At 41.0% G+C, this 22,522-nt stretch overlaps 2 protein-coding genes across 6 annotated transcripts in view; one reads left to right on the plus strand and one right to left on the minus strand.

Moving 5' to 3' along the window:
• The window catches only part of jarid2b (jumonji and AT-rich interaction domain containing 2b), a 355,488-nt gene extending 353,144 nt beyond the window's left edge, over window positions 1-2,344 (plus strand). For all 4 annotated transcript variants that reach the window (XM_059945528.1, XM_059945529.1, XM_059945530.1 and 1 more), the window contains one exon: window positions 487-2,344. In XM_059945528.1, the coding sequence (XP_059801511.1) occupies window positions 487-663 (177 nt within the window). In that variant the 3' untranslated portion in view covers window positions 664-2,344. The remainder of the gene's footprint in view (window positions 1-486) is intronic.
• Window positions 2,345-6,406: 4,062 nt separating this feature from the next.
• LOC132378545 (dysbindin-like) overlaps window positions 6,407-22,522 on the minus strand; it is a 237,410-nt gene continuing 221,294 nt past the window's right edge. For both annotated transcript variants that reach the window (XM_059945533.1, XM_059945532.1), the window contains 2 exons: window positions 12,898-13,041; window positions 6,407-7,058 (listed from right to left, as the gene is read on the minus strand). In XM_059945533.1, coding sequence (XP_059801516.1) covers window positions 6,826-7,058; window positions 12,898-13,041 — 377 coding nt within the window. In that variant the 3' untranslated portion in view covers window positions 6,407-6,825. The remainder of the gene's footprint in view (window positions 7,059-12,897; window positions 13,042-22,522) is intronic.

Below are 22,522 nucleotides of genomic sequence, written 5' to 3' on the forward strand. Positions count from 1 at the left end.
GAACCTGAGGCTGCATATTATAAAGTTATCTCTCTGGAAAGTAATCTGCCCGAGCTTTAAAGCTCCTGCTACACAAGTGAAAAAAATGAGCTACATACAGACTTTTATTTCAAGTCCCAAAAACTTGCCTCTGGAGCATTTCCAGTGATGTTTTTGTAGCAAAATGTATCTCACCAACCAAACAGAATCTCCATGGAGATTATTGAGGCCTTCGGTGCATACGTTGTCCATCCTTGATTGTTAAAAGATGCAAAAACTTTAACTGGTAAACGAAGGGGATCATCCTTGACTGTCCTAGAATGTCCTCTCCATCTCTAAAATAAGTTGTTTTAGGGAAGCTGGAATAACAGTCCTGAATCGGGAGCAGTTTTAAATCTAATTGCCCCCCTTGAATAAATTATTTAATCAACTTTTGTTTTATTAAAAGCTGTCTTTGCAAACAAATCAGATTTCATGTTTTTTTTCTCTATTGGTTCAATGCTACAGGATCAAATAAACAATCTAGTCGATCAAATCTGTGGAAAAGCAGCAGCCAAGAGCAGCAACAACAATATCAGTACCAGCAAGCCTGCACTGAAAAGAGGACCTCGAAAACGAGCGACCATTGATGTGCCAGCAACCAGACTTTCATCCTTGTCCAGAAGTGCTACAAGTTCCCCCTGAAGTTGCCAAGTCTTGTACTCAGTTGTTATTTTTTGTACTATAATTTGTGAGTACTTGCTAGAAGAATGCAAGCTGTCTTTGCACTAGCTCTAAAGATGACTTCTGTTTTGTTTTTAGGAAAAAAAATAGCAGTTTGTTTTAGCATTAAAGTGTTGGCTTATTTCTTTTAGGAACACCAGACGCTGCGGTTGGCAGTATTCCTTGGAATGCAGTAGTAGTGTTTTCATTCACTGTTTTTAAAACCAAGTCAAAGGGCTGAACAGCAATCCCAAGTTTGCATTTGCCCTTCTGGCTGAAGCAAACCTCTTGCATTTGATTTTTGTTACTGTGAACAGTTGGGATGTTTTAAACCCGTTTGAACTAGGTTGAAGTTGAGTGCTGTGTTTTATCTTGCAATTTCAGTCATGCCAGCAGCTTTTTTGGAGGAAGGAAGGAGATAAAACTTGAAAGAAACTGCTTCAGTTTGGCTATGTTTTTTTTTTTGTTTTTGGTTGTATAAGTTGAAAAATTTGCTTTACTATTTAGAAAATTATACTGTTGTTTTAGAGTCATGGCAGCTGATACTTGATCTGGTTTACAAAGTATGAAAATGGTGATTTTGAAAAGTGAAGTAAAGGGGATATTTTTCTCCTTACCAGCACATCACTATGCATCTGTAATAATAAGGCTGCCTGGCTAGAGGAAACTGTGCCTGACTTTCATTAGCAAATTCGTAAAGTTTTTTGGTGCTGTCAATCATTTTATCAGAAAACCCTACAATAGTGTCCTTTATCAAATTATTGAAGCGGGTCTCACCGCTTCATCTTTGTAGATGTGCAATCTTTGTAACATTCCATGTTAATTCCACTTTCATCTCTTGTGTTCCTTCTCCATTCTTCATTTTCAACACAGAATCAGCATTAATAGTTCAGTTCATTGGTGAGACAGTCACAATGGAGAGCCACTAGAGGATGTGCATATTTCTTTGTGAAATGTGAAAATGCATTTCCTTCATTTCTATTTTACTTTCCATATTTGTAAAAAAAAGATAAAAAGAAAACATAAACAAACTTGTACATATGCCTGTAAATTGTTTTAAATACTTGAGCCTTTTGTGGGGTGGGGGGGGGGGGGGAAGAAGAAGCAAGAGATGAAGAAAAGCCTTATGTTTCAGTTTCTTCATCGGTTTTGGATGCTTACAGGGTTTCTTGTAACATTTAAGTGCTGCTTACATCACTGAACAAATAATGGTGTAGCTGTTGCCCCTTTCAGTGTATTTTATTAAAACAAAAGGGAAACATTGTCCATTATAATTAGTTTTTCATTGCTGAAAATGCAACATTATTTGTAGCTACCCATGTTGCACTGAGCTTGCCAGTGGTGACTGTCAAGAAGTCATTTTATTTTTTCCCAGTTGTTAGTTGGTTGTTGTTGCTGCAGAGGACTGAACTGGTTTGGAGTATTTAACAACATTACTGATTTCAAGTGTTTTTCAAATGTGGTTGTCCAGTTTTTATGGCCTTACTATGTATTTTGTTTCTTCTTTCAGAGCAGACATATTTGACTATTGCTTACTGATTGACATTTAATTTATTAGTGCTGCTCTGCACCTATACTTTGTGCGGAAAGAGTTCACATTGTAATTGCGAATTTTTTTTACTTTTCAGGTTTATTAAAAGTTTAATAAAACTTTTGAGCAGTCCTGGTAAAGTTGAGTTACTAATTCTCCACTAAATGCAATGGAGCTTGCTATTCTTGGAGGGGAAATGTACATTTAATAACAAAGACCCAGATAAAGGTCTGAAGTGGCCTAGTTCTTGAAAACCAGGCAATAGACAATAGGTGCAGGAGTGGGCCATTCGGCCCTTCTAGCCAGCACCGCCATTCACTGTGATCATGGCTGATCATACACAATCAGTACCCCGTTCCTGCCCTCTCCCCATATCCCTTGACCCCATTATCTATAAGAGCTCTATCTAACTCTCTCACTGCCTGCTGGGGCACAATATTCCACATATCCACTACTCTCTGGGTGAAAAAGTTTTTCTGCATCTCTGTTCTAAATGGCCTACCCCTTATTCTTAAACTGTGGCCTCTAGTTCTGGACTCACCCATCAGCGGGAACACGCTTCTTCCCTCCAGTGTGTCCAATCCCTTAATCTTATATGTTTCAATCAGATCCCCTCTCATCCTTTTAAATTCCAGTGTATACAACCCCAGTCGCTCCAATCTTTCAACATATGACAGTCCTGCCATTCCGGGAATTAACCTTGTGAGCCTGCACTGCACTCCCTCAATAGCAAGAATGTCCTTCCTCAAATTTGGAGACCAAAATTGCACACAATACTCCAGGTGGGGTCTCACCAGGGCCCTGTACAGCTGCAGAAGGACCTCTTTACTCCTATACTCAATTCTTCTTGTTATAAGAGCCAGCATGCCATTAGCTTTCTTCACTGCCTGCTGTACCTGCATGCTTGCTTTCATTGACTGATGTACAAGAACACTTAGATCTCGTTGTACTTCCCCCTTTTCCTAACTTGACTCCATTTAGATAGTAATCTGCCTTCCTGTTCTTGCCACCAAAGTGGATAACCTCACATTTATCCACATTAAACTGCATCTGCCATACATTTGCCCACTCACCCAACCTGTCCAAGTCACCCTGCATTCTCATAACATCCTCCTGACATTTCACACTGCACTCAGCTTTGTGTCATCAGCAAATTTGCTAATGTTACTTTTAATCCCTTCATCTAAATCACTAATGTATATTATAAACAGCTGCGGTCCCAGCACCGAACCTTGCGGTATCCCACTGGTCACAGCCTGCCATTCCGAAAGGGACCTGTTAATCACTACTCTGTTTCCTGTCAGCCAGCCAATTTTCAATCCATGTCAGTACTCTGCTCCCAATACCATGTGCCCTAATTATGCCCACTAATCTCCTATGTGGGACTTTATCAAAAGCTTTCTGGAAGTCCAGGTACACTACATCCACTGGCTCTCCCTTGTCCATTTTCATAGTTACATCCTCAAAAAACTCCAGAAGATTAGTCAAGCATGGTTTTCCCTTCATAAATCCATGCTGACTTGGACTGATTCTTCTACTGCTATCTGAATGTGTCGTAATTTCCTCTTTTATAATTGACTCCAGCATCTTTCCCACCACTGACATCAGGCTAACTGGTCTATAATTCCGTTTTCTCTCTCCCTCCTTTCTTGAAAAGTGGGACAACATTAGCCACCCCCCAATCAGCAGGAACTGTTCCTGAATCTATAGAACATTGGAAAATGATTACCAATGCATCCACGATTTCTAGAGCCACCTTTTTAAGTACTTTGGGATGCAGACCATCAGGTCCCGGGGACTTGTCAGCCTTCAGACTCAACAGTCTATCCAACACCATTTCTTGCCTTATATAAATTTCCTTCAGTTCATCCTTTACCCTAGTTCCTTTGGCCACTATTACATCTGGGAGATTGTTTGTGTCTTCCCTAGTGAAGACAGATCCAAAGTACCTGTTTCTGTCTTCAATGGCCCAACTTTGGTCTTATCTATTTTTTTGCTATTCACATACCTAAAGAAGCTTTTACTATCCTCCTTTAGATTCTTGGCTAGTTTACCTTTGTACCTCATTTTTTCTTGACGTTTTGCCTTTTTTGTTATCTTCTGTTGCTCTTTAAAAGCTTCCCAGTCCTCCGGTTTCCCGCTCATCTTTGCTATGTTATACTTTTTTATTTTTATACTGCCCTTCCCTCGTCAGCCACGGCCACCCCTTACTCCCCTTAGGATCTTTCTTCCCCTTTGGAATGAATCGATCCTGCACCTTCTGCATTATTCCCAGAAATACCTGCCAGTTTTGTACCACTGTCTTCCCTGCTAGGGTATTGTTCCATTGAACTTTGGCCAGCTCCTCCCTCATAGCTCCATAGTTCCCTTTGTTCAACTGTAATACTGACACATCTGATTTTCCCTTCTCCTTCTCAAATTGTAGGTTAAAACATATATTATGGTCACTACCTCCTAATGGTTCCTTTACCTCGAGGTCCCTGATCAAATCCAGTTCATTGCACAATAAATGTAGAATTGCCTTCTCCCTGGTAGGCTCCAGTACAAGCTGTTCTAAGAATCCATCTCGGAGGCACTCCACAAACTCCCTTTCTTGGGGTCCAGTACCATTCTGATTCTCCCAGTCTATCTGCATGTTGAAATCCCCCATGACAACTGTATCATTACCTTTGCGACATGCCAATTTTAACTCTTTATTCAACTTACACCCTACATCCACACTGCTGTTTGGCAGCCTGTTTCTTGTTATACACTGTGCTGAATACACTAGTATTCAGTCCCTAATCCTTTGTTCACATGATACTACAACCAGTGATTTTGATTAATTCAACAGAATTTTTATTTGTGAATCACATGCTTTTTCACAGTAGAGTCCAAAAATGGGGAAAATTGTAAAGCATGAAAAATAATTCAAAAGCTGAAATGTCAGCAGTTCAAAAGTATTCATTGCTCTGTAGCTGAACCACCTCTTTCAGCTATTACAGCTAGTAATGGTTTTGGATAAGTCTATTAGCTTTGCACAATGTGATGGAGCAAGACTTGCCAATTCCCCTTGCTAAATTGCTCAAGTTTAGTTGGGGTTAATAGCAATCTTGAGGTTTTGCCAGAGATATTCCATCAGTTTAAGGTCAGGACTCTAGCTGAGCCACTCAAGAATACCGATTTTGTCCTGTTAAAAGATGAACTTCCTTCCCTAGTTTAAGTTTTCTGGCAGATGCTAGCAGGTTTTTATCCAGGATCTCGCTGTATTTAGCAACATTCACCTTCCCATTAATCCTTGACCAGATTTCCAGTCCCTGCTGCTGAAAAGCATCCACATAGCATGACACCATCACTACCACACTTTACAGTAGGGATATGCTACCTGACTGATGCCACATGTACCGCTTAATGTTGAGGCCAGAAAGTTGTACTTCAGTCTCATCTGACCACAAGACCTTCTTCCACATCTTTACAGTATCGTCTAAATGATGCTTTGCAAAGTCTTTACGGACATGCCTTTTTTTTTAGCCAGGGCTTCTTCCTTGCCACTTTTCCATAACTGTCCTTTTTTTGTGCAAGACAGAGTGACTCGGCTTCACAGTAGCCTCTCTCACAAGTGCCATTCTTCTCTGGCATCTGGACAGCCTGGCCATTTTTTTCACTTCTCACAGAGAGGATGTATTTATTCTTATGAATTCATTGAAAATTGGTTATTCTCCAATTTTCTACAGAACAAATTGGGTGAGTTAGTACTGCACTTGATGAAAGTTAGCATAGTAATTACAAAGGGGATGGATTCTTTAGAAGCCTCACGATTTTGGTTTTAAATTTTTAGTAAATTACTGACAGGTTTTGGAATTTTTCTTTTTATTTGACATGATGCAATGTTTTGTAGATTAGCTCAAAAATCCTATTTCCATATATTTTAAATTTAGAAAATGACAGAATAAAATGTGAAAATAATTGTGGGTGCTGAATTCTTTTTCAAGGCATTCTGTAAAGCAGGCACTGCTTTGAGTAAGCTCCTGGTACTTCACTTTCCCCATCTTTTTCCAGTGTTGCTAACTAGATTGTTGCTGAGAAAATCAAAAACCCCAAACTACTTCAACACTGAGATGCATAGCTTCCAACCACCCTTGTGTTCTCTCCCAGAGGCATCTTTCAAACTTTGTCTTGCCTGTTCAAATTAAAAATTGAATAACAGCAAAGCAGTATTGTAAAACTCTTTTATTCACTGAATGTTAAAGTGCACAACATTTTTGTCAGAATTCTAACAATTATATTGTAGGGGGTGGAACACACAAGCAGGCAACTAGTATCTCTTGTACAATATGTACATTGAGAATGCATAATTGAAATATGCTGAACAGGAATAGGAGAAAAGTCATTAGTCAAGCCTTAGAAAATGAGCCTTGTACTTGAAGAAAACGGGTAATCAGTTATAACTTGATATAGTATGTATATATATAATTACCAATGTTAATCTTCAAGGGCACTGGGTAATAGGAATTTGCTTATTCAAATTAGAAAAGGTAAAACATTCTGAATTAGCTCTGTTAAATCTTTCTCACAGTAGAGCCGTCATTCTGTATTATTCAGTTAACTTTTGAGAACCCATGTGAAATAGTCTGTTACTGAGAGTCACTGTCAGAGTTCTCTTTTGGATTTGAGTTGATTGCAACCAGACAGGTGTCTATTTGAACTTCCTCTTCATCAGACTGGACTAGAGGTGTGTTATTTTCACTTGCACTGTGACTGGCAGAATCAGCAGAGATGGAAGAGAGAGAGGATAATTTTAACCGTAGCTCAGCTTGGCTTGGCACTTGAAGCGTTATTTCACTTTGATATGGCTCAGACTCGGACCCTGTAAAAATACAATTTCATCAAGAGTGATGGCCTGTTGCTCAGCTGAAGGAAAATAGTTCCCACTGTTAGTGCTTTCAGGGAAAAGGTGGGTTAAGCAACCTCGCCTCAGCAAACTACCCAACCATTTTATACCAACATTGCAGAATTCTACAAAAATATTTTAACATTTCGAAAGTTAACATCGCTAAATTACATTTGTAGATTAATTGTATCTTGTACATTTTTAAAAGGAAATCTAACAGGTGATCAGAACTATGGCTCATTTCACAATCATTTGCCAACTGGTAGATAGCTCATCAATTTTAGATTACATTACATATTCTTTCAAAACCACAAACTAAGATGACGTTAGTTTTCAGAAGTTAATAGATGTTCAGTATGGTAATATAAAATGACCAATGCAAGAACAATGTGGCTTTTTATTAAACTGAAGTTATATTGTTAAACACTCAATCGTGTATACTGATGTCATTTTCAAGATGTTTCTTTAACAGGATAGAGATGTTTGGAACTTCCGGAACACTGAAGTACCTGTTATTTGCAATAGGTATCCTAGACTCCATTGTCAACATTGAATTAATTAATTAGGTGTAACACTGTCCAAAAAAAAGGGAGAAAAGTTAAAGCTTTATAGTCAGTGGACTGCCAAAGGCCAGCTTTTTAATCAAACAACAGGTCGCAAAGTATCCTGTGGGGAGACACCTGTAAAAACAGAAAACTAAACAGAAGGCAAAAGTTGATAGTAATGTTACTATTTTGCGGTAAACACTGAAGAGTAAGACCAGCAGAGTACAGGATAATACTAAACAAAATGAGATGGAGATTTTGTATGAATTAATTTGAATGGCTGTCATCCCTAAACATTATGGGCAAGATTTACTGTTGGAAATCTGAAAGGCCTTACGAACCAGATTCCTGGATAAGTGCAGATTTATTAGTTAGGGAAGTTACAAATGTTAGATGGCTTACCTTTGACAGTATCTCCTCGGCCAACATATGTTAATAAAGGAAAGGGCCAGCAGGAAATGAGAACAATGGCCATGCACACCAAAGGACTCAGTGGTGTAGGGTAAAGGACATCTTGAGCCATTTAAGGATAGAGGGCCAATGATGAAATCATTAAAAAGATAAACACGATTGTTTGCAGAGGACTTAGGGCCTTGAGGTAAGTGAGCAAAGGTGTATAAGAAAGAAGGGATTAAAGACTGGTTAGCAAAAGGAGATTGAGGCAGTACATAGCCAAAGCAGGATAATATCAGAGTAAGAATCGGTTTTAACTTTGATATAAACAGACCAGTTCATATCTGAAAGGACCTATCTAGCACCTATTTACTAGAATTAACATAAGAACAAGCCTCCTTAAATGTAACATTAAAAAGAATCTGCTCTTTGCATAACTCATGTGCCAAAAGTTTTATGTTAGAGAAAAAAACACCTCACTGCAGTCTACTTCAGAGCAGTGCAAACTATTCAAAGACATAGGAGGACAAGATTCATATCGTCAAAGTAGCCATAGATAACTAACAGATAAAAACAGCCACAAATAACTTAAAGCCTACTTATTTTCCTGAAGTACTCTGGGATACCTTGAAACAGTGAAGGGTGCTAGAGAAAAGGCTTATCCTTTTTTTTAATGGAAATCCTTCTGATCACCAAAGCCTATAGTATAGCCTTCCAGCTAACAGAAAACGAACCATGGGAGTCTGTCTACTTTCTTATTCTTGCTGGGAAGTCTTTGCTAAATTAGCTTGGGGAAGTACATCGGAAGAAATAAGGTGACAGAAGAAAAATGTACAAAATAATGAGCATTCTACCAAGACATTAATAATTGGCACCTTGATTTTGAAAACCAATTGACCATCAGGTTTGTCAGATGGTGAGGGGGAGCTATCTGCTACTGCCATCATTTCTCATAGGCGTAGCTGGCTTTGCCCAGTGCCAGAGTGGATGAAGCCACTCCTAAGGGCATAGAAAACCTCGCTGTTATCCAAACAGCCAGGAGAGCAAACATGTAAACAGAACTGCACAATGAAAGAAATCACATCCTCTCGTCACTAGTGTGGTGGCACAGGACCTTACTACCACATGGTGGCAGACCTGCACCATTACAAGGGGTTGAGAGAAGCAACATGTTAGCCAGAACCATTTTTGTGCTAGTTCTAACAGGATCTTAATGCAAGTTACATCTTCTCCTCTTCTCTCCTAACACCCCTGTAGGACCTCTTCTCTCCGTGACTCTGGTCTGCTCACCTTCCCCTTGCAAGTTGACAAAGATGCAGCACTTGTCCCTTTCTGTTCCCTCAGCACCATCCAGGGACCTAAACAGTTTTTCCAAGTGAGGCATAGATTCATCTTCCCCACTTAAACCTGGTCCAATGCATTTGGTGCTCACAAAAGTGGTGGCCTCATTGTTGATAAGGCCAGGCATAGACTAGACAAGCATTTTGCAGATCAGAGGGACACTGTTCACAATGGCCAGTAGGAGTTTTCATTTTTGACCTGTTTGCCTTCAGCCTTTTTTACTGCTACGGTGAGGCCATAAGCAAGCAAAAGAATGACACCTGTATGTTGCACTTTGGTAGCCCATAACCCTCACTCATACTCTTAACTCCACCCAGGTTCTCTCGCGCTATCCATCCCCCAACCCCCATTACCAAATCAGGATGGGTAAACACTTTGTTGAACACCTCTAGTCCACAATGGTAACCCCAAGCTTCTAGTTGTGTGTCACTTCAATTTTTATCCCAACCCCACTCTGGCTATCGATGCCTGATGTAAGCTTGAGGAACAGCATCTCATCATCTTTCCAAGCACATTGAAGCTTCAGATAAGCAATAATGAATTAAAACAATTGCAGTTCTCTGTCCAAGAGCTGCAAAAACTCTTTTCCAGAAAAAGATCAATAGATTATTAAATATTAAGGTAATCAAGTGTACTGAGATAATGCTAAGGCAAAAGATTCATAAAGATCTTAATAGCATAGCATAAAAGTAACTACTTCTAAACACAAAACTCAACTTCAAAGGTTTTGTATTTTGTGTGCATTTGATATTAAAAAGCAAAATATATACTTCAGAGTAAGTGAATGGAGAGCTATTGAACAATCACGGAATAAAATTTTCTATACATCTACAAAGGAAGACTTGTGTAGTTTGAATGTTTCCCACTGTAATTAATAATTAAGCTATTTCATGCACCAATGCTGAGCTCTCAATTTTCTGAACTTTGAATCTAAAGTCCACTGTGCCTTTAAACTCACTTGGTCCATTTCAAACACCTCTCTTCCCTTTCTTGATTTCTCAGTCTCCATCTTTAGCTGTCTACTGATATTTTTATAAACCTACTGTCTCATAGCTATCGTGATTATACTTCTCATTGACTGAAGCCCTCTATTGGTTGGGGTTAACCACAGATGTTGCATCCCATCTGACGTGATATGCGAGTCAGGGCAGTCTGATATGTAGAACAAGCTGCTGCCAACATAGAAGGCTTTGCATCTCCACTCAGCTGAGAAATCCAAACGAAATTGCCTGTTGGCATTGAACTCAAAGTGGGACTGCCTTAGGGAATCCTGCTATGAATTTTTCCTCAGGGTTACTTCTTGAACCCTTCCCCATGAGTGGGTATAGCTGCAAGGCAGCAGAGGTTTGAGATCACAGAGTTCTCTTCCTAGATTGCTGTCAACCATGGCTGACGAACCCCAACTACTTGAAGCAACTGGTTTAAGGTGCCAGTAACCCTTTCTCCTGGTGTTCTGCCAGGCTTAGTAGCTAAGGCACACGTGAAGGCCAGGAGCAGGACTTGGTTCTGAGAGGCTACTTGATACACGTGTTCCTTCTCCATACTTCATTTTCAACACAGAATCAGCATTAATAGTTCAGTTTATTGGTGAGACTACCACCTCCGGCTATAACAACCTTAAGAAACCTTGTCACTTGTAAAACTGCCATTCCCTTTTCTTAGGTCCTCTTATCTGTTCCAGGATGAGGCTTCTCTTTCCAGAATATTCTTCTTCAAAGAATGGGGTGTCCCTTCCTCTACCATTGATACTGCCCTCAACCACACCTCCGTTTCCCAGATATGTGACCTCACTCCATCTTCCTTCCACCTTAACAGGGTTAGAGTACCTCTTGTTCTTACCACCTCATGAAACTCTGCATTTAGCACATTATTCAATGCAACTTCTGCCATCTTCAATGGGCTTGACACCTGACACTCTGCTTTCCGCAGGGATCACTCTCCATAATTTCCTTGCCCATCTGTCCCTCCCCACTGATCTCCCTCCTGGCATTTATCCCTGCAAGTGGAAGAAATGCTACACCTCCCATTCATCTACGTTCTCACCACCATTCAGGGTCACCTATTGTATCTGGTGTTCCCAGTGTGACCTCCTGTACATCAGTGAAACCTGACATAGATGGGGAGACCACTTAGTCGAGCACCTTTACTCTTGTCTGCAGCAAGCAGGATTTCCCCATGGCCAACCATTTTAGTTCCACTGCTCATTCCCATTCTGACATGTTGCTCTATAGCTGTCTCTACTGCCACGATGAGGCCACTTGGATTGTATATGGATAGCCCCCAACCTGATGGCATGAACATCAATTTTTCTAACTTATGGTAACTCCCCCCTCCCCATCTCTTTTCCCATTCACCCCTTCTGCCCATCACCTCCCTCTGGTACCCTTTCTCCTCTATCAGATTCCTCCTCCTTCAGCCCTTTATCCTTCCCACCTATCAGCTCCATTCCTCTCCCCTCCCCCACACACCTACATTTATCCTCACATCCTCTGTGGGCTTCACCTATCACCTTTTAGTTTGTATTACTTTACCCCCCCCCAAAAAAACCTTCCTAATGTTCTTTCTTTACAGTCCTGATGACAATAGTAGTACCTACGTCAGGCTCAAGTACAACTCAGTGTTGAACAAAATCGTGCCCACAGTCAGTGCGGATTGGAAATAACATTTCCTTCTCACTGACAATCAACACTGGCTCACTGCTCAACTCTCACTACACCCACAATTGTGTGGCTCAAATGTCATCTATAAACTTGCAGACGACACAACTATTGTTGGCAGAATTCCAGATGGTGACAAGATGGTTGAGTGGTGCTGCAACTACAATGTAGCACTCAAGATTGTATACTTCAGCAAGGGGAAGTCAAGAGAATACACACCAGTCCTCATCAATAGAAAGGGTGAGCTGGGTGTAAATATCTCTGAAGACCTATCCTGGACGCAACGTAGTGATATAATTACAAAAAGGGCTCGATAGTGGCTATATTTCATTAGGAGTTTGATTTGATGTCGGCAGGCCCTCACAAATTTCCAGAGAAATATCATGGAGAGCATTCTAACTGGTTGCTTCACAGTCTACAATGGAGGGACATTGCACAAGATTGGAAAAAGCTGTAAACTCAGTCAGCTCCATCATGGGTACTACCCAGCATGGAGTACCCCTTCAAAAGGCGATGCCTCAAAAGGGCACCATCCATTATTAATCACCCTGTCATCCAAGATGAGTCCTCTTCTAATTACTAATATCAAGGAGGTGGTGCAGGAGCCTGAAGACATAGTGTTTCAGGGACAGCTTCTTCCTCTCCTCTCTTTTTATAATACATACATACTGTAATTTATCATTTTTATTATGTATTGCAATGTACCGCTGCCACAAAATAACAAATTTCATGATGTTAAACCTGATTCTAGGTCTTGGACCTTGGCCTGAAATATCAATTTTTGATTCCTTTCTGCTGCCTGATCTGCTGAGTTCCTCCAGCATTTTGTGTGTGCTACTCTGCATTTCAAGGATCTGCAAAATTTTTTGTGTTTATTACCTAATACTGATGAACTTTCATTATTGTCTTCTCCACTTGAGTTGAGAAATACATCCAGTGCTTCCTGATCAGACACATCCATTAGGTCCATCTGCTCCAGCATATCCACATTAACCTCCATAGATGACATGCTTCCAATGGGCTCTGGGTAAACAACAAGCATAAACCTGATTAAACTAAACACCAAAACACAAAAGAACAACATGATTTAATCTAATGTGTGGTATAACAGGATTGAAATGGTTGCTTATTTAGTTACAGTTATGAGTTGTTATGGACAATACACTTGAAGGTAACTTTGTAGCTCAGCATTTATGGCAGAGTATTTCAAATTTTGCATTGTGCTGCAACAGGTAAATGGGCAACAATTCAAATCTCTCAGAAATATTCCAACATCCTAACCTAGCAGGATGCACAATACTGAATGGATAGTTTTATAGCTGCAGTTTTCCATTATGAATTAGTAATGTGAATTCATTATACAGGGAGGTGAGAAGCTAATGTTTAATTCTTCCATTATAAAATAAATGTTAGATTCTAGAAAAGAATGTCTTAGAAAAAGACAATTTTAGTGAAATGTTTTTAAGCACAATGTAGCTCTGGTAACAATACAATGAACATGTTTCAGGTGTTTAGATTTTAGTTCATTTTGGGATCTGTGCATACTCTGTCCCACAGTATCGTCACACTTTCAAGTGGTACAGGATTGAAGTAAGGTCAACTGCTAGTAATATTACCCTTAGGGTATTTTGCTTTATGTGCATGTCTCTGTGAAACCGGTGCTCTCATAATTCTGGTTAAGCTATCTAGCAGCAAGCTATTTAACTTCAAATAAAACTATTTTCAGATATGACAAACTACATTTAGCAGGTTAAGTGTAAAAATGTCTCATTGTACAAGCATCAATTAAAAAAAGAATTGTTGAGAGATCATAAACCCTTAGGACAATATTCCAGTTATTGGTGCCAAAAAGAACTAAGGAAATCAACAGCTCTTTTCATGGGATGATTTTCTATAATGCCTCTTGCCAGAACTGTAACACTGCCAGAAACAAATCCAAGTGGATATAAATTTCCCTTTTCCAGATTTTATTCACACTTAGATATTTCAGAAGAAGGGAAGGAACAGGCATTCTATTACCTAAAGGCACCTCACTAAAAGCAAGTAGTAACATTATTTTTGCTTACAATTTTTTAAGCTCCAAAAGTTGTGCCTTTTTTAAATGGGGGTGGGGGAGTGTTGCAGAAGAAACTTTGTTTTTGACATGACCATCCAAGACTTCTGAATGGCTTCTTAGAGGCAGTTTTTAAAACAATGAAGCAATTCTCTTTCCATTGTTACGAAGGATAAACAACTCTGATGGGCAGAAGGGCGCAGAGTCGCCCATGCCCCCCCTTCGGAGAATCGTAAATCACTACTATTTCGATGCTGCTAACAAGGAAGTAAGAGAGACAATAGGAAATCTGCCAGGGCAGTTGTTATTGATAACAGATCATGAGAGAGAGAAACACAACTAAGAGTTACCCAGGGTGGATCATCTCCTACTAACAAAAGAAAAGCGGAACCATTGATTACTGCTGTTATCTTTTGGAGAAGGATTGTTTACTTGGTACTGTTCTATTCATTGAAACCCCTCAGGGGGCAACCAGAGTGGGCTGGTTTGATGGGTTACATCATCCCAACCCGATTGACACCTGAGACCCCGTGAGTGTGGATAAAAGTGAGGTCTGGGGTAACACCCCTCAGACGCACCAGTAGAAACGTTAGTGAGCATCAGAACCCCACGAGACAGGGTGGGAGACTGGAGACCGAAAGAAGGGTCGGTAAATTTTAACTCAGTGTCTTGTAGCGAGACCAGTGGGGGCTTGTGTGTGTGACCACCCTTGCCTGGGTGACAAGTCCACCACGGAAGAATGGTCTAGCTAAAGGATGGAGTGGCCATACGTGAATGGCCACAACAACATCGCATCGACGGATCAAGATCGTATAGGAAGGTTGGCAAGATAATAGCTGTTACTGTTCACACGTTTTCTCTCTCTCTCTCCAACAATTGCAACACCTCAACAAACAACTACAGCAGCCTGCATGAACTGAACTGAACTTTATATTTCCATCTGACAATTCATTATCCCCTAGACAACAATAGAGCTTGTTTCTTATTGATTATTATTATACCCGTACTTTTAGGTTTAGTATTGCTGACGTACATTTGTATATTCGCATGGATATTATTTTTGTATAGTTTTACTAATAAATACTGTTGAAAAGAGTATCACCAGACTCCAACGGACACTTCTATCTTTTCTGGTAAGACACCCAGTTACGAGGTACGTAACAAATTGGGGCCTCGTCTCAGGATTTGATACCAAATTGGAGGGCCAGTGAATCGGGCTATAAGTACAGACTTTGATCTGGTTGCATGGGTAACGAGACGGAAAACCAGCAAAGATGGACTTAGATGAATTTACAGAAAACCCGACTTTGAAGGCACTAGAGGATGCCACAAAGACGGACTTGGTAAATATTGCGAAAGGATTAAATCTCACAGAGGTGAAGTTGTCCATGGGAGATGCAGAGGGCCATAGCTCAGTATTATATTGAGAAGGATGTGTTTTCGGCTGAGGTATTGGAACATATCCCTGAAAAGGTACTAGCTATTGGGACGGTTCAGTTGGAGTTGGAAAAATTGAGGCTGGACACGGAACAGAAGAAATGGGAGTATGAGCTCCAGCTAAAGGAGTTAGAGGCGAAAAGGGAGAAGAAAAGAGCTGAAAAGCAGAGGGAGCATGGACTTAGGTTAAAACAGCTGGAAGCAGAGGAAAGGGAGAAGAAAAGAGCTGAAAAGGAGAAGGAACATGAACGTATGTTACAACAGCTGGAAGCAGAGGAAAAGGAGAAGGAAAGAGCTGAGAAGGAGAAACAGAGGCAGCATGAGCTGGAAATGGAAAAGTTAAAACGAGAGAAGAATCCCTGCGAGGAGAAATTTAATGTTAGTAGGGAGTTAGTACCTCTGTTCGAGGTGACAGATGTTGATAGTTATTTCTTGCATTTTGAAAAGGTGGCAGTGAATCAGAGGTGGCCCAGAGATCAGTGGGTGGCGTTGTTACAAAGTGTGTTAAAAGGGAAGGCTCAACGGGCATATGCGGCATTGTCCATGGACGCGTCTGCGGATTATGAGGAAATAAAGTGGGCCATCCTTCGGACCTATGATTTAATCCCTGAAGCATATAGACAAAAGTTCAGAGATTTAAAGTAAGTGTGGAATCAGATGTATGCAGAGTTTGCCTATGAGAAGGGTGTGCTCCTGGATCATTGGTGTGCAGCAAAAAAGGTGGAGGAGGATTTCCAGCATTTCAGAGAGTTAATTCTGATTGAGGAATTTAAAGGTTGTGTTTCGGATGATATCCAGATGTATTCGAACGAGAAGCCGAATAAGTCTATATCAGAATTTGCCAGGTTCGCTGATGAATATGCCCTAACCCACAAGACAAAGTTTTCCTCGAATAAGAGTTACCAGAAAGACCGTAGGAACGGTAGAGAAAGCCCGCCGGCTGAGGTAGAAAATAAGCCAGGAGCTAGTGGTAAAGGTAAGGAGGAAGAAAGGCAAGCTGGCAGGAGGGTTCCTGGCTTGACCTGTTTTAATTGTGGAAAGGTGGGTCATATTGCATCTAAGTGCTTTGCTCCGAGGAAGGAGACAGGAAAAGGGAAAGCAGCAGTCCCTACAGGGTATATTGTGTTGATCAGCAAATCGACGAGAAAGGCCCAGGTAGATAAAATACGAGAGGGGTGTGAGGATTTTATTTCAGAAAGGAACGTGTCTGTGAAAGAGGGAGAAACCCCAGTTCCAGTGAGGATCTGGAGAGATACTGGAGCTGAACAGTCATTGATTCTCAGTAAGGTACTAGATTGTGGTCTTGAGACTGGAGAGGTAGTTTTGAGAGGCATAGGAAAAGGGACAGAAGCTGTACCTTTGCATGAGATCATTATAAATTGTGATCTGGTATCTGGACCAGTTGAAATAGGGGTGCGGTCAGAATTACTGAGAAACGGCGTGGACGTCCTTCTTGGTAATGATTTAGCAGGGGGTGAGGTGTGTTCAGCTGTGAAGTTGATGAGCAAGCCTGTAAGTGTTGAGGACCCACCCCTAGATTCCAAGATCTATCCCGCATGTGCGATCACTCACAACATGTCGAGAAAGGCAGCTGAGGAAGAGACCAGTTTAAATCAGTCCAGTGTCGATTTGGCTGAGACGTTTTTACCGACCCTGTACCAAGAGGGGTTAGGGGATGGTAAAACGGAGAATAGGGAGGTGAAAGAGAGTAAAGGAGAGGAGGTAGACCTACCCTTAGCCAAGAGGGAAAAGCACAGAGTAAAGATGAGAAACAGATAAGGGAGTTAGAAGGTCCAGGGTTGGACATGGATGATCTGTCTGGCTTGACGGAACTGTTTGAAGAAGTTGAAAAATTGAAATGTGTTCCCGATAACGATATAAGGGCAGTTCTAGATGAAAAGGATGCCGTTACCTTGAAGGAATCTGCTGGGTTAGCAAATGAAATTGTTTTAACCTGCAGGGTTGAGTTTACTCCGGATGGGAGTTGCCCAGAGAGTAACTGGGAGGATCAGGGGAACATAGAATTTGAAAAAGGGACGGGTATGGAAAGCCTGGAAGAGGTAGATGGCCCGTTTGAGTGTGTTCACTATGTGGATGCACATGGTACTGAACCTAGTAATGAAACTCAGGAAAAGTCTGAGGTATCTGATTTAGTTGAAAAGGAATGCAGTCCTTTTAGGTCAGATGGTTCAGTGAAGAAGGGGTACCTTGGTACGAGTGGGAAGTGAGAATTCTCAGTTGTTTGTGTTAGAAGGTGTGTTAAAAGTTAGTGAGGAGATGGGAGCTGGTGATGTGAATATCATTATTGAAGGAGAAGGGAAAAGTGTAGTTCCTAAATTGAATAAAGAAAATTTAAAGTTTGGATTGGTTTCAGAAGCAGTAACCAGGCTGAAGGAACAATGGCTTGTTAACAAGGTGCCTGTGAATCAATTACAGTTTGTTTTGGAATTTAAAGGTAAACAACTTGCAGATGTTAAACTGAAAACTAATAGAATGAAGGGTCCTGAAGATAAAACTAATGATTTGCTTAAAAATAAATAATTGTGTGGAAGTTCAGAAGATGGGCTCAGTTTGGAAAACATTGTTGATAAAATAACTCCTATGAAAGGAGTATGTGAAAGCCTATTCCACACTGGTGAGCAAGCTAACCACGTGAAAGTTAAATTGAAAAGAGGCAAAGGTTGACAAAATGCCACTTTAAATAACAGGATCTGGTTTTGAGGGATTTCGACAAAGCATGTAAATAATAAAGACAACACCATGGAAGATTGACTGTTGAGTTTAAAAGTAAAATAAAGATTAGTATTTGCATAAACTTTTGTAATGTACTACAGAATAATCACACATGTATTGGTTCACATTTTGTAATATACACTTAAGCTAAGATCACAACTCTTCAGTTTTGTTTTGCTGAAGAAAAGGAATAAAAACAGGTGGTTATTAAATTGGAGTCTGATGTTACATGAATTTATTAAGATACAACATATTAAAGGAAGTGATAATGTACTCGCTGACTGCTTATCTAGATGCTAAGTTGAATGTATATCTGTATTACTCTGTAGTTAAAAAAACTTGTATTGTGTTAGATTCTGTAATTCTGTAAGACTCTATTAGTTAATTTTCCCCTTTGGTGAAAATTCTTAGAAGGATGGGGGTGTTACGAAGGATGAACAACTCTGATGGGCAGAAGAGTGCAGAGTCGCCCATGCCCCCCCCCCTTTTTTGGAGAATCGTAAATCACTACTATTTCGATGCTGCTAACAAGGAAGTAAGAGAGACAATAGGAAATCTGCCAGGGCAGTTGTTATTGATAACAGCTCATGAAAGTTAATGAGAGAGAGACACACACAACTAAGAGTTACCCAGGGTGGATCGTCTCCTACTAACAAAAGAAGAGTGGAACCGTTGATTACTGCTATTGTCTTTTGGAGAAGGATTGTTTACTTGGTACTGTTCTATTCATTGAAACCCCTCAGGGGTCAACCAGAGTGGGCTGGTTTGATGGGTTACATCATCCCAACCTGATTGACACCTGAGACCCCGTGAGTGTGGATAAAAGTGAGGTCTGGGGTAACACCCCTCAGACGCACCAGTAGAAACGTTAGTGAGCATCAGGACCCCCACGAGACAGGGTGGGAGATTGGAGACCGAACAAAGGGTCGGTAAATTTTAACTCACAGTGTCTTGTAGCGAGACCGGTGGGGGCTTGTGTGTGTGTCCACCCTTGCCTGGGTGACAAGTCCACCACGGAAGAACGGTCTAGCTAAAGGACGGAGGGGTCATATGTGAATGGCCACAACAACAACACATCAACGGATCAAGATCGTAAAGGAAAGTTGACAAAATAATAGCTGTTACTGTTAACACGTTTTTTCTCTCTCTCCCTCTCTCCAACAATTGCAACACCTTGACAAACAACTACAGCAGCCTGCATGAACTGAACTGAACTGAACTTTATATTTCCATCTGACAATTCATTATCCCCTAGACAACAATAGAGCTGGTTTCTTATTGATTATTATTATAATACCCGCACTTTTAGGTTTAGTATTACTGACATATATTATCTGTATATTTGCATGGATATTATTTTTGTATATTTTTACTAATAAATACTGTTGAAAAGAGTATCACCAGACTCCAACAGACACTTCTATCTTTGCTGGTAAGACACCCAGTTACGGGGTATGTAACACCATCTAATACAACTCATCCAATACCGTGTGATGGAAAAGTTTATTCATCTCACTATTTTAAGGTAACACTTCTGAGTAAAATCTGTGCATAAGAGAATAATTAAAGTGACAAAACAAATTAGAATGCTGAATTCTTTATAGATGACTACTAAAGAAAATCCATAGGCTCCTGTGTCTGGATGGTGAGTTTGGTTAAGATGGTTTAGGTGGGAAAACACCCAAGTAAAGTTCGTAGCTTAATCTCATATTGCAATGAAATGTTCTATGATACTAGAACAGCTACGTCTGCACCAGGTGCGTTGAGCTGCAGCTCCTTAGGGACCGCGTTAGGGAACTGGAGATGCAGCTCGATGACCTTCGTCTAGTCAGGGTAAGTGAGGAGGTGATACAGAGGAGCTATTGGCAGGTAGTCACTCCAAGGCATGGAGAGGCAGCTAGGTGGGTAACAGTCAGGAGAGGGAAGGGCAAGAGGCAGATGCTAGAGAGTACCCCAGTGGCTGTCCCCCTTAACAATAAGTACTCCCGTTTGAGAACTGTTGGGGGAGACGGCCTACTTGGGGAAAGCAACATTGGCTGTGCCTCTGGCACAGAAGGGTAGGAAAAGAAGATGGCAGCAGTGATAGGGGGCTATAGTTAGGGGGGCAGACAGGCCATTCTGTGGACACAGGAAAGAAACGAGGATGATGGTTTGCCTCCCAGGTGCCAGGGTTCGGGATGTTTCTGATTGTGGTACATATTGGTACCAACGATATAGACAGGAAAAGGGAGGAGGTCCTGAAAACATACTACAGGGAGTTAGGAAGGAAGTTGAGAAGCAGGACCTCAAAGGTAGTTATCTTGGGGTTACAGCCTGTGCTACGTGACAGTGAGTATAGAAATAGAATGAAATGGAGGATAAATGCATGGCTGAGGGATTGGAGCAGAGGGCAGGGATTGAGATTTCTGGATCAATGGGACCACTTTTCGGGCGGGTGTGACCTGTACAAAAAGGATGGGTTACACTTGAATTCCAGGGGACCAATATCCTGGCGGGGAGGTTTGCTAAGGCTATTGGGGAGAGTTTAAACTAGAATTGCTGGGAGGTGGGCACCAAACTGATGCGACGGAGGAAAGGGAGGTTGTCTCACAAATAGAGAAAACTTGGAGACAGCGCGAAAGGGAGGATAGGCAGGTGATAGAGAAGGTACGCGCTCAGACCTATGGGTTGAGATTTGTCTATTTTAATGCGAGGGGTATTCTGAACAAAGCAGATGAGCTTAGAGCATGGATCAGCACTTGGAGCTATGATGTTGTGGCCTTTACAGAGACTTGGATGCTGCAGGGGCAGGAATGGCTACTTCAAATGCCAGTCTTTAGATGTTTCCAAAAGCACAGGGAGTAAGGCAAAAGAGGTGGGGGCATGGCACTGTTGATCAGGGATAGTGTCATGGCTGCAGAAATGGAGGAAGTCATTGGGGGGGGGAGGTTGTCTATGGATGGCTCTCTATGGGTGGAAATTAGGAATAGGAAGGGGTCAATAATTTTACTGGGTGTTTTGTTTAGACCACCCAATAGTAACAGGGACATCGAGGTGTAGATAGGGAGGCAGATACTGGAAAGGAGTAATAATAACAGGGTTGTTGTGGTGGGAAATTTTAATTTCCCCAATATTGATTGGCACCTCCCTAGAGTGAGGGATTTAGATGGGGTGGAGTGCATTAGGTGTATTCAGGAAGGTTTCTTGACACAATATGTTGATAAGCCTACAAAAGGAGAGGCTGTACTTGATTTGGTATTGGGAAATGAACCTTGTCAGGTGTCATCTCTCTCAGCGGTAGAGCAGTTTGGAGTTAGTGATCACAATTCTATCTCCTTTACCATAGCATTGGAGAGGGATAGGAACAGACAAGTTAGGGAAACTTTTAATTGGAGTAAGGAGAAATATGAGGCTATCAGGCAGGAACTTGGAAGCATAAATTGGAAACAGATGTTCTTGGGGAAATGTAGCAAATGTTCAGGGGATATTTACATGGGGTTCTGCATAGGTACGTTTCAATGAGACAGGGAAAGGATGGTAGGGTGCTGGAACCATGGTGTACAAAGGTTGTAATAAATCTAGTCAAGAGGAAAAGAATAGCTTACAAAAGATTCAAAAAACTAATTATAGAGATCTAGAAAATTATAAGGCTAGCAGGAAGGAGTTTAAGAATGAAATTAGGAGAGCCAGAAGGGACCATGAGAAGGCCTTGGTGGACAGGATTAAGACCCAAGGCATACTACAAGTATATGAAGAACAAGAGGATAAGACATAAGAGAAAAGGACCAATCAAGTGTGACAGTGGAAAAGTGTGTATGGAACCGGAGGAGATAGCAGAGGTACTTAATGAATATTTTGCTTCAGTATTCACTACGGAAAAGGATCTTGGCGATTGTAACGATGACTTGCAGTGGACTGAAAAGCTTGAACATGTAGGTATTAAAGAAGAAGATGTGCTGGAGCTTTTGGAAAGCATCCAGTTGGATAAGTCACCAGGACCAAATGAGATATACCCCAGGGTACTGTGGGAAGTGAGGGAGGAGATTGCTGAGCCTCTGGCGATGATCTTCGCAACATCAATGAGGATGGGAGAGGTTCTGGAGGATTGGAGGGTTGCAGATGTTGTTCCCTTATTTAAGAAAGGGAGTAGAGATAGCCCAGGAAATTATAGGCCATTAAGTCTTACTTCAGTGGTTGGTAAGCTGATAAAGAAGATCCTGAGAGGCAGGATTTATGAACATTTGGAGAGGTATAATATGATTAGGAATAGTTGGCGTAGCTTTGTCAAAGGCAGGTCGTGCC

The sequence above is a fragment of the Hypanus sabinus genome, chromosome 20, assembly GCF_030144855.1.
Source record: "Hypanus sabinus isolate sHypSab1 chromosome 20, sHypSab1.hap1, whole genome shotgun sequence".
Taxonomy (NCBI): Eukaryota; Metazoa; Chordata; class Chondrichthyes; order Myliobatiformes; family Dasyatidae; genus Hypanus; species Hypanus sabinus.